The sequence below is a fragment of the Notothenia rossii genome (genome assembly GCF_949606895.1).
Source record: "Notothenia rossii genome assembly, chromosome: 11".
Lineage (NCBI taxonomy): Eukaryota > Metazoa > Chordata > Actinopteri > Perciformes > Nototheniidae > Notothenia > Notothenia rossii.
Window position 1 is genome coordinate 17,211,049 of NC_136910.1, and position 11,263 is coordinate 17,222,311.

General features: G+C 42.0%; 2 protein-coding genes across 3 annotated transcripts in view; one reads left to right on the forward strand and one right to left on the reverse strand.

The window, feature by feature from the left end:
* Positions 1-3,745, reverse strand: part of ppp1r9bb (protein phosphatase 1, regulatory subunit 9Bb) — a 25,214-nt gene extending 21,469 nt beyond the window's left edge. The window contains exons 1-2 of one of the 2 annotated variants that reach the window (XM_079659748.1): positions 3,644-3,745; positions 1,781-3,405 (exon numbers count right to left, since the gene is read on the reverse strand). In XM_079659748.1, coding sequence (XP_079515874.1) covers positions 1,781-3,292 — 1,512 coding nt within the window. In that variant the 5' untranslated portion in view covers positions 3,293-3,405; positions 3,644-3,745. Of the gene's footprint in view, positions 1-1,780; positions 3,406-3,619 lie in introns of both variants that reach the window. The other variant, XM_079659747.1, reaches the window with a different exon arrangement.
* Positions 3,667-11,253, forward strand: sgca (sarcoglycan, alpha). Its single transcript, XM_079659749.1, has 12 exons — positions 3,667-3,807; positions 5,931-6,077; positions 6,336-6,464; positions 6,570-6,721; positions 7,822-7,888; positions 7,976-8,174; positions 8,248-8,416; positions 9,548-9,756; positions 10,007-10,033; positions 10,597-10,773; positions 10,894-10,920; positions 11,047-11,253. The coding sequence occupies exons 2-12, from the start codon at positions 6,041-6,043 to the stop codon at positions 11,051-11,053; spliced, it is 1,200 nt and encodes a 399-aa protein (XP_079515875.1). The 5' UTR covers positions 3,667-3,807; positions 5,931-6,040; the 3' UTR covers positions 11,054-11,253.
* The last annotated feature ends 10 nt before the right edge of the window (positions 11,254-11,263 follow it).

Below are 11,263 nucleotides of genomic sequence, written 5' to 3' on the forward strand. Positions count from 1 at the left end.
CTTTTTCTCTAGCAGGTTTATCACAAGGTGAGTTCTATTTGTATTTACTGCTTTTTAAACACAAGTGCTCTCCAGCACAGGTTAGCTCTGAGTGTTAGCGAGGCTTGCTAATGTAAACAAAGACGAGATTACGTCCAAAACACGTCAGGCATTGTTTCTGATAGCAACTTTCTGTGGGTCCGCTGCCGATTTGACGTCATATCGGCGGCAAATCTGTATCCGCTCGTTGTACCCCCGTTTTTAAAAGATTTGGGTACGGAGGAAAAGAGAAAGGGTTTTATTTTCTGACACTGCGTGAGTTCCCCGACACACCGGGGACACATATTTATGTATAAAAGACATCACAAACTGCATTTTGCATGATAGGTCCCCTTTAAGGTATAGGTTTTGTATGTGAAGAGGTATGTTTACAGTGAGCATTGTGTGTGTTCTTGAGGCCTGACAAATATAAATGGTTTTCCTTCCTCGTGAAAACATTAACAGAGCAGATTTTTCATATTACCTTCCTTTGTGGAAATGATACATTTCTTGCATTATCCCCACAAACTGTCGCACTCTTTACCATTACTGTAATCTGAGTTGAACTACTCAGATATAAAGAGGAGTAGTTCATGACTTTAGGAAACCTGCTTAGAAGTTTAGAGACGCTGGTAGCATGTTTTCTTACCTAGCTGTTTAAAGTCTTTGTGCTAAGCTAAGCTGACCAGATGTTAGCATGTTATAACTTCAGCCTTTCTGCTAGTTTCAGTGTTCAGATGAAATATAATAAATTGCTTGTTGAATTTTGGGCATCAATAAAAAAAGCACAATGGTTAAATTTCAAATATGCTATTATGATGAAAATATAATGTATTGTTCATCCCTTCTCTAAATACCAGCTCTCTTGACTATGCTCTCCTGTGTGAAGCAGTGGCAACTTTTGACTTGGCTGGTCCTGAAATGGCTTTCTGCATGAGGGAATGTTTGTGATGCACACTGTCAGTGCACACTGTAGCTGGCCTCTGTATGCCTCAGACCTCAAGGCAGAGCAGAGCAGCGGGACAGAGCAGGAGAGGATCTGATGCTCCTCTCCAGATCATTACACCACCACCCCCCCAGACACGGAGAGACACTTTAAATAAACTCCACCCCCTCCCCTCTATCCTCCTCTCTCATCTTCCAAGAGGAGATCGCAGCCTCTTTTCTCACTTCCTCCCTCTCTTTCTCACACGCACACACAAAACCACTCCATTCCTCACCCAGCTCCCCATGGACTTTCCCGCTGACCTTGCATTGGCCACAGCAGAGTATCTACTTCTTTAAAACAGGAATAATTATTCAGGCCTCTTTGTTCCTACTCCCCCAGCAATTATTTACAGAAGCAGCAGCTCCCACTGCATATCAGATAAGTATCTACATGGCAGATCTTTTGGGGCCCATGTCAGCTGCACAGTAGGAATGCAGGACCGTTCATTAGCAACTGGCTAGTGCGGAGGGGAGGGGGCTGTTGGTAGTGTGCAAAGCCCTGTGTTGAAACAGGGTAAAATCTAAATGTCAGCATCATTCTGACACCGGCAGAAGCTGAGTGAGTTCATTAAAACAGCTGACAGCGCCGCTGACTATGGCTGTAGCAGGGTAGATAAACTTTAAGGTCAAGTCAAACGGGCCTCTCAACACACTGGGTGAAACCAAACACAGAATATAGACAGAAATCAGCACCCTAGCTAGTTAGATGAGCGTCTGGTGACACCTTCATGTTCTACTACTCCACATGTTTTTTGCCACTTGCATATTTTCTCACCTTGATGGGCTCAATGCTAAAGCGGATCTTCCTTGAAGGGGGCGGGTCCTCCTCCGCAGGCAGCCCATTAATCTCTGCACAGCTGGACTCTGGCTCGTAGGAATCATCTTCCTCCTCTTCCTCCTCATCCACTTGGCTTCCTCCAAAGTCCTCCCCCACCGCGCTGTAGGTACTGATATCCACAGAATCACGCCCCGACTGGTCCAGTGTCCTGTCTTCCTCCTCCGTCTCACCCCCCTTTCCAGAGCGAAGCTTCTCAGCAGTGGTGTCTCCGTTCTCCACAGAGATGTGGATGTCACCTTGCATTGTTGTGCTGTTCGACCCCTTATTGGCCCCATAGTGTTCCACAGATTTGACCTCAACCCCTGCATCTGAAACTGTCTTTTCTCTCTTCTCATGTTGCTCTCCTACAGTACTGTAAAGTTCAGTGTTTTGTGTGCTTTGACCCCCATTAATGCTATCAGATGGAGGCGTCGCCCTCCCCCTGGTTCCCCTTTGAGGCCCCTCTTGGCCCATTTGTTTGCTTGCATCTTCCTCCTTGCTGCCTGCTGCAAAGGCACAAACCCTCTTTGTGATTATTTTGGAGTTCAACACACCCACCTTGGCGCTGACCCCCCTGGAAGGGAGTGGTGGGGTAGATGAGAGGCGGTGGAGGTTGTTTCGGAGCTCGGCTGCCCGTTCAAACACTGCACTGAGCTGGCTGACTGTCGGGGACACAGCCTCGCTGCAGTCCAGGCTGTCCAGGGACTCTGTGCTGCCGTTGAAACGAGCCATCAGTTCCAACCTGCTTTCCTGGTAGCCTGGGGGCTTTTCTGGTTTCAGCAGGACCCTGGTGGTGGCCAGCTTCTCTGGCTGCTGTATCTTCTCCTGCTGCTGCTGGATCTCCTGCTGGTTCTCCTGCTGGTTCTCCTGCTGCTGCTGGTTCTCCTGCTGGTTCTCCTGCTCCTGCTGGTTCTCTTGCTCCTGCTGGTTCTCTTGCTCCTGCTGGTTCTCCTGCTGCAGCAGCTTCTCCTGCATCTGCCTCTCAAGCTGCTGCTCGAAGATGCGGCGGGTCTCCTGCAACTTGGAGTAGCTGGGTGATGAGGCCCTGGGGTGCCCATTCTCCGGTTTCGTGATGTCGAACTTGCTAACGCGTTCAGACACGGTGGACCCGAGCTTCAGCAGCGCGCTGTGGTCCACGTTCTCGTTCAGGCTCCCGGCTCTAGGGAGGGAGAGGCGCACCGATGTGTCGGCGGTCCTGACGCACTCCTCTCCCTCTCCCTCTCCCTCTACCTCTCCCTCTGCGTCGGCTGGGGAAGTGGTCGTCATCTGCTGGAACATGTTTTTGATACGGTGAACGTTGGAGCCGTACCTGCGCCCTCGGGGGCAATCCTGCATGTCCCCGTTGGCAGCATTGTCTTTGACGGGCTTCAGGGCCTGCATCCCCGCTTCGTATGCGTTCCTGTGCGGGGATGGGCTCCTGAGCGTGGAGCCAGAGCCGGTGCTCTTGGAGGTGGATTCTGTCTTCATCATGGTCACTCAGGCGGCGCAACGGATGCTCAGCGACGGCATGTCTCCTTTCTCAACCCCCGGTGGCAAATCTGTGCTATCCACCAGCAGCCGATCCGAGCAAGGTGGCGCCCAGACTACACCGGCAGATGGGGAGAAACAAAAACAACAGATCGTATAAAAGGCCTGCTTGCATCCGCTGCAATTCAATGCAAAGGAGAAAGTGAGCACGATGCATCTGTCATTAGCTGGCTTGCCATTACCACATTGTAAACCTCAACGATAAATGCATTAGTCATAAAAACACATATTTGCACAGAAAAGAAGAACAATAATGAGCCGCGGATTTACCCCAGTTGACGACAGATTGCTTACGTTTAATCCCTTTTTACAGGCAGCATCATTTTGATCTCTTCACTCCGTGAGCTGCAGATTTCTTCTGGTCCTCCTCTCGCAGCGGCAGAGCGCTGCTGCATGGAGCCGGCAGCCGCCGGGTCCTAGTGCCCGTGGACTAGAGACAAATCAGGGATATCAAGGGGGTAACTGTAACTAATTTAATTCCATTGTTGAGGTGTACTAGTAAATTAGCTCAGATCATTTGCAAACGTAGAAATTATGATTTTATGAAACATATTCATTCAGATAATAAATGTGGTGCAATTATGTAAGAGAAGCACCTTTAAATGAGTTAGAAAGCCAATAGAGATTTCAAAACAGTTACACATTCTCAAAGTATAACATTTGAATCATTCTTACAAAAGTTGTATTCGGTAAATTATATTTCTATGTCATATCTCGAAATCTTAAAAATGTGCTAGCTAGCAATTGGATGCATGACCGCAAAAAGTAATGGACAAATTATTGAATCAGCGAAAAAATGTGGATAAATATTTGATAAAGCTAAACATAATTGATCATTAGTGTAAAGACTCAATCTAACAGAGGCCTTGCTAGTGGATAAATGGTTGAACATTTTTTTTAGCAGAAAATAAACAGTTGAATAGTTAACACAAAAACATTGGGATAATTAATAGATAGCATATCTCAATGGTTAAAATGTAAAGCCTGTAGGCAACAAAACTACATGGTTAAAAAATATCATGGTTTGAGAGACTTTCTGGCTGATGTTTACAATGCTTACCAACAGTCCTCCTTATAAATCTGTAGATAGATAGCCATGGAATATTAAACTACTGAGGTGGATTTGGCTGTCAGAGAACAACACTGGCATTAGGACCCAGTAAACTTCAATCACGTCAAACCTCTGTGACCAATAACACATCCGTTAGTTGCAGGACACATTGTTGCTTCCTGCATTCTGCATCTGTGCTGGTAGATATACATTAAACAGTATCACTGAAGCTAGACAAAGCATTTTCCTTTTTGGTTTTGAGTTTACACATCTCGTATCAGTTTACAAATGTTCAACGGAGGCTGATTTATCTACAAGGGCAGGTCATAACACATTCATGCAGTATTTTCACACATTGGAAATAACAAAATGAGAGACTCATTTTCAAATATGTCCCCTTTTTTTTTTACAGAAGGTGACTATGTAGTCTGGAGGACTTAACTAGAGTAGTATTGCCGGAAAGTACTGAAGTGCACTGCTGTCCAACGATGTACATGAGTTCAGTAAGGCAGTAGTGCCACCTAGCTAGCCGACAAACACATGTCACATAACTACACAAGGAAATATTTTATAAAAACAAATCTTTCTTCCTTGCAATATTGGTTTTGCAACAATCAGGACTTTCTTCTCTTAACCTGTGAAGGTTTTTTTCTTTCAGAATATCATGTCCCTATACAATGGGCTCTTGGGTTGGCTTCATAAATACAAAAAACAAACCTTTCTGTGTTTTGGCAGTTGTTCTGTTTCACTTTGCAATTGTTAATACCCTTTTGTAGTTATTTTTTATGGTTGCTTTCTGTACTCCTGTTGTTTCTTTGTAGATGCTTCATGTCTCTTTCAAATAATTTTCTAATAATAAATGGGTTACTTTTATGATCATTTTGGAAAAGTTTGTCCACAAGTGACATTTTACATTTTCACTCCAATGGGAGTTAAAAACAAATAAATAACTTAATGAAATAGGTCCCTCAATATATAAAGTTAAAAAAAACATATTATGGATTGCGACTTGCTAATATGTCACTTGTGTTATATGTTGTAACTGAATACACTTTGTAGTTACTGTTGTTATTATGGTTTGTGTATTTTGTCAATATAGGATAAAAGTTCTTATTAGGCAGAATATAACCTTATTCAGTGATATTATTTTTATTTAGTTGCTTTTCATTGTTTGATGCATTACATGTAACCCGAAATGTAATGTCACTCATATAGCTCAGCTTAACTTCTTTGCATATTTTATTTTGTATCACATGTTCTGTAGGTGTAATCCTAATCTAAAAATGAATAGTAACTATAGTCATCAGATACATTTTGTCAAATAAATAAAACTAAAATATTTCCCTAGAAGAAGTATAAAGTAATAAAGAAAAAAACTAATGTAAAGAACCTCCATATTATATGCAAGTACTTGAGTAATTGTACTTATGTGTTTTAAGTATGGAAACATCATGCCTAAAGTAACTCCGGTGGTTATATATCACCAGAGTGAATAATACGGCTCTTTATTTGCCCCCCACACATTCACAGACATCTCCCCGGATGTTATGAGGTGAGCGAGGCAAAAATAGCTCTGACATGTCTTCTGCTGTGACCAAGCCCCTCTCCGCTTGGCCCTGTCAATCACAGACCCAAACAAGATGGCAGGCTGCAGGAGCTGGCTCCTCTGTTTAACAGGCAAGTTTATTCCTGAAATATTATAACTTGATGTATTATAACAACTCTGGAAAGCCAGTTTCTTTGTGTCTGTTGTTATTTGGTCCTGAGGACATTTGGTCCTGATTTAATCAGTCGAGTATTGTAGGACTTTAACGGTTAGACAACAACATCAGACGGTGTGTTGTCATATTTTATTTTGTATGTCAATTAAGAGTTTTGCTTGACCATTCAGATAAATCTTTTGGTGTTTTTTGTTTTTTTCACATGTCCTCGCAGTTTGTGCCGTCAGTTTCTTTGAGGCAAATGCAGAGATCAAAGTTACCATTCCTGTGGGGAAGTTATTTACATATGAGCTGCTGAGAGAGTATTTCCAGAATGACTTTGAACCTTTGTCAAAACTCTACGGTAAGAATCATATTTATCCACTCTTCTATCATCTTTATTGAAGGTGTAGATTTTCTTATTGCATGTTCCTCAACCCTTTTACTCTCTTTTTTGTTTGTCATAAAGCTGGCCGCTTGTACGATGACCCCATGATTTTTAAGTGCAACCAGCAGAGTTTCCCAGACCTCCCAGAGTGGCTGCGCTTCACCCAGAGGCACCCCTACGATAATGGATTCCTGTACGGCACGCCAACTGCTCCAGGAAAAACTATAATTGAGGTCTGAAGTGATATTTGCTGCATATGACAAGTAACATGTAATGTAATATGACATCTGTGGCTTAATTTTCCATTTGACTGTATTTATTCTGACATTATTGTTGTTGTTCAGTAGATAAAGGGCCAATCAAGGATAACAGACAAATCTTAATTATAAGAAGCTATCCGGAACATTGGTGTTAAATGTCTGGTTCTGCTGTCAGACCCTCGGAGACAAAAGCTTTGGGTGTTTCTGTAGTGCTGTTGTTTTGATCCAACTTAAAACAAATGTATGAAGACACATATCTTTGAAGAAGAAGAGACGGCAAATGACGTGGAACTTTAATATCCTTCAAACAGAATGTATTAAAGCTGGAAAACATGCAACATTTTGGATGTAACCAATAACTCTCTATCTAATAAATACTCCTTCAATTCCCAAACTGCAACCCTTTTCAAAAATGCATGAACAAATGACACAGGTGTCTATAAAAATATACAAATCTTTAGTCCTTATCGCTAAAAAATATGTAAACAGTCTGAAGTTACAAATATAACTATAATAAAATCTTTAAATGTAATTTCCCATCCCATTGAAAGTCTGTTTATACCTCTAATTCACTAAGAATGCCATATATTTAAAAAAAAAAAAAAGATTTTTAAAAGACTGTCATTTTTTATGGTCAAAGTACATAAAGCCAGAGATCATCAGGTCTCTGTGTTATAACACATTATTTATTAATAGTTAGGCAAACTCAAGAGGGTTGAGGCATCATTTAACTTTATTTTCATATGCCATTTCACTTTTTATTTTATTCTATATTAATGTCTGTTGCACCTATTTTTTAAAGGCCTTTTTTTCTGTATTTATGTTCTTTTTTGTTACAATAATTGCTTTAATTCTTTTTTAATATGTTTACCTTTTGCACCAATACATCACAGCAAATTCCCTGAATGTGAAAACACACCCGTCAACAAACCATGATCGATGGAAAAAGTCGTCAAATATAGAAACAAAATGTCTTCAAGAAAGCGCTATAGTAAAAAAATCTATTGTGTAAAAATATGAAAACTGATAACTATATGATGTACTGTTGATAATACACTCTCTGTTTCTGACAGATCTTTGCCATTAACAAACGAAGCTATGAAGCAGCCAGACACATACTTGTGATCAAAGCCACTGCAGGTAATGGACATTTAAATAATGTTGCATAGTACAGTTAAACAATGGAGTGTAATAATGACATGTCTATGTCCCTGCTCTCCCTCACAGAGAGGATTCTGCCGTATGAAGCTGAGTTCTTCATCAAGCTGAGGGAGATTGAGAAGGTGCTGCCCTCTTCTGTTCAGGATGAGATAAAGCATGATCTACAGAAGCTGTGGGACACGGAGGAGTTGGAAATAGTGAACATCACAAACGCCCTGGACCGCGGCGGCAGAGTTCCCCTCCCGCTGGCAGGACACTTTGAAGGGTAATCAAAGAGGTGTCAGTGACAGGCTGTACGTTGAAGCTTCATAATAACTATGTTCCTAAATGTGTTTCAGTGTGTATGTGAAGGTGGCCTCGGAGCAGTATTTCTCAGATTGTCTTCTGAGGGTGCTGACTGCAGAGCATGAAAAGCAGTGCACAGCTGGAGCCAAGGTCAAGGTCCCCGGAGAATGTAACTTCTGCAGCATTCCCAGCAACTGCATCACCTGGTGCAAGACGGAGCTGGTGAGGCCTGAAAAGACACGATTCTTTATTAATTCAAAAATATGAAGAATTAGAATTAGCGATCTAGTTTTATGGAAACTTCGACATGGTCAACTTGTATGCAAAGTTCATTCTCTTTAAATGTCAGGGTTTTGGATTAGTTTGAAAATATTTGTATTATTTCTAGGGAATGACAGTAGGATTAAGGGAATAAGAAATACAAAACAGTATTTTAAATCCTTTTTCCCCCATTTTGCTTTTTTAGTATGATAAAATATATACTTTAACTTGTTAACTTGGGCTCTAAAAATCTATCAAATATATTTATCATTAAGAATGATAATTTGTCATTATGCTTGTCTCTTATATATTTAAAAGTGAACTCAAAACATCGTTTTTACAATTTAAAGGTCCCATATCATGCTTTTCTGGTTATTACCCGTCCCCTTGTGTGTTATGACGGTTTTTCTGCATGTAAACGGTCCGCAGAGTCACAAACCCTCAAAGTACACCCTGTAGCGAGTAAAACTCTAACACAGAAAAGACCTGTCTATGCTGCCCCAGAACGGCTCATTGGGGATTTCTCTTTTTCTTCCCGTTACGTTAACGGCTCCACGGACTCTCACAATCTTTTCTCAGCTGCAACTCCGCCGATTTCTCCTCCCTGAGACGGCGGGACACGGCGAGGCTGTGAGTCGATGTGTGAATACATACACAAACTCCCAGCCAGGCTACGAGTCGGTGTGTGTATGTGTTCGGGCTGGTTTCGGGCTGGGTTTTGCTGTGTCTCGCTGTCTCGCAGATGGCCACTGGGTTCACAGGGAGGGGGGGGGGGGGGGGGCAGGAGCTCCAACAAGATTTAAATTCCTCCAGTTTTTTGCAAAAAAAGCAAAAGCAAAGCCCCTCTTATTCAACTTGTAACCCACTAGAGAGGTCCTGAACTCTTTGGTGCTGCGATAATGTTTTTGCTTTATAGCTCATAGTATAATAATCCCATTAAAATGTACGCGGGCACCAGGAACCATCTAATTTTTGACTTTCTGCTTGAAAAAAAAAATTACCAATCAATCAATAATCAAAAAATGTTATGACTAATCACACAAATGTTGTCCAAAAGACACATTTTGAAGTTTCCCTTCATTTTTCCCGCAGTTTGATCTGACTAAGCAGGCAACGGCTACGCCCGCTACCCCCGTGGGCTCGGGGATTCTGGAGGACGGAGGAGACTTCAACCCCCCCGAGTCTCCCCCGAGCAGAGACTTCTTCCCGGACTATATCGTGACTGTGATCGTGCCACTGATCCTCGCCATCATCCTGTGTCTCCTGCTGGCCTACGTCATGTTCGGCAGACGAGAGGGAGTGTATGCATCAATCTGTTGAAAACAAAAATATATAAATAATAATATACATATAGCCTAATGCTATGTTGGCCAAATAAAAAAAAACATTCCCCTTGTAGACATTCATGCAGCCACAACAATGCAATATGTAACACTGGAGGGGGAATACACACATTTCTGTTTTGTAGGTGAACTGACCCTTTAAGGCAAGCCCTTGATTGATCCTGATATTCTGTGACACAGAGGTGACATTTTTCTCTTTTTCTCATAGTACGAAGAGGAATGCAAGAACGAACCAGTAAGTACATTTTTCTCTGTTCTCTGATTGAATACAGACTTTACACAATGTATCATCTAACTAAAGATCCATTTGTCCTATGACTAAAATCCTTCACGCGGTAAGACGCTAACCATGGGTACGAGGTCATTCTAAAACAGCATCCTCCAACCACCTATCCTCCATGACCTCCACTGGTTACCCATCAAATACCGCATTGACTTCTCACCTACATAGCCATCAACAACCTGGCCCCCCCTACCTTTGTGACCTTATCACACAACACACCCCATCTTCTACAGCCAATCAGGAACAAGCTCCGGGCATCAGGGTCTTTGCTGCAGCCTCCCCTCCCTCTGGAACTCCCTCCCCAATCATATGGGAAAGGCTAACACTTTAGCATCTTTCAAAAAAGCCCTCATAACTCACCTATTCACTCTGCCTTTCAATCTATAATACATTTTTGTAAAAAAACATATTATGTAAGGCTGAAAAACTGTTTTTTTTAAGCGTTATCTACGAACCCATGGATAATTTTTTAGAAAAAGCACATAATGCTGTATGTGTTGTTTTGTTTGCTGCAGGATTCAGCTGTACCACCACCACACCATCCACGGGAACACTGACGAGCTGAGGAATATGGCGGGACAGCGTAGTTCTGCTTCTCCTCTGTCCACACTGCCCATGTTCAACAGCCGCACTTTGGACCGGGCCCCACTACGGGGTGACAGCCCCAGCATCCCCCTCATCCTGGCCCAGCAGTAAGGACCACTCCCACTGATGATTTATTGTCATACCAGCATACTGCTTCAATAATAATGACCTCTTTGCATATCGATATTCAGTTTTGCTGATTTGTTTTTGTTCTCCTGTTTTCGTAGTGATCCATACAGCGACACGCTGCCCAGGTAAAACCACTAAAGTGACTTCCTCATACAACACTGCATTCATTCTTCTCTATAATTGAAGAATAATCTTGAAAATGTTTGAATGTTTTCAAGAACATTAACTCATTACGTTGTTTGTTTTTCCAGGAAATGAGAAGATGGATAAAGGCTAACCTTAACCCTTTCCCTTTGTTACTCTGAGTGTCATTCATACAGTCTATGGTTATATATTTGCAGTGGTAAATCTTTTTTTTTTCTTAAATTAAAATAATAGTTTGTAAAGTTGTTATTTGCTGCTTATGACTTTGTTTTTTCCGCCATCTTTAACTGCCAATAAAAAAAGATCAAAAGTCACATTCTTCAT

Excerpts from the sequence above, each read along its gene's own strand:
- sgca (XM_079659749.1), top strand. The coding sequence starts at position 6,041 with ATGGCAGGCTGCAGGAGCTGGCTCCTCTGTTTAACAG. Across the intron at positions 6,078-6,335 it reads CTGGCTCCTCTGTTTAACAG|TTTGTGCCGTCAGTTTCTTT; the intron begins GCAAGTTTATTC and ends ATGTCCTCGCAG. Across the intron at positions 8,175-8,247 it reads CTGGCAGGACACTTTGAAGG|TGTGTATGTGAAGGTGGCCT; the intron begins GTAATCAAAGAG and ends AATGTGTTTCAG.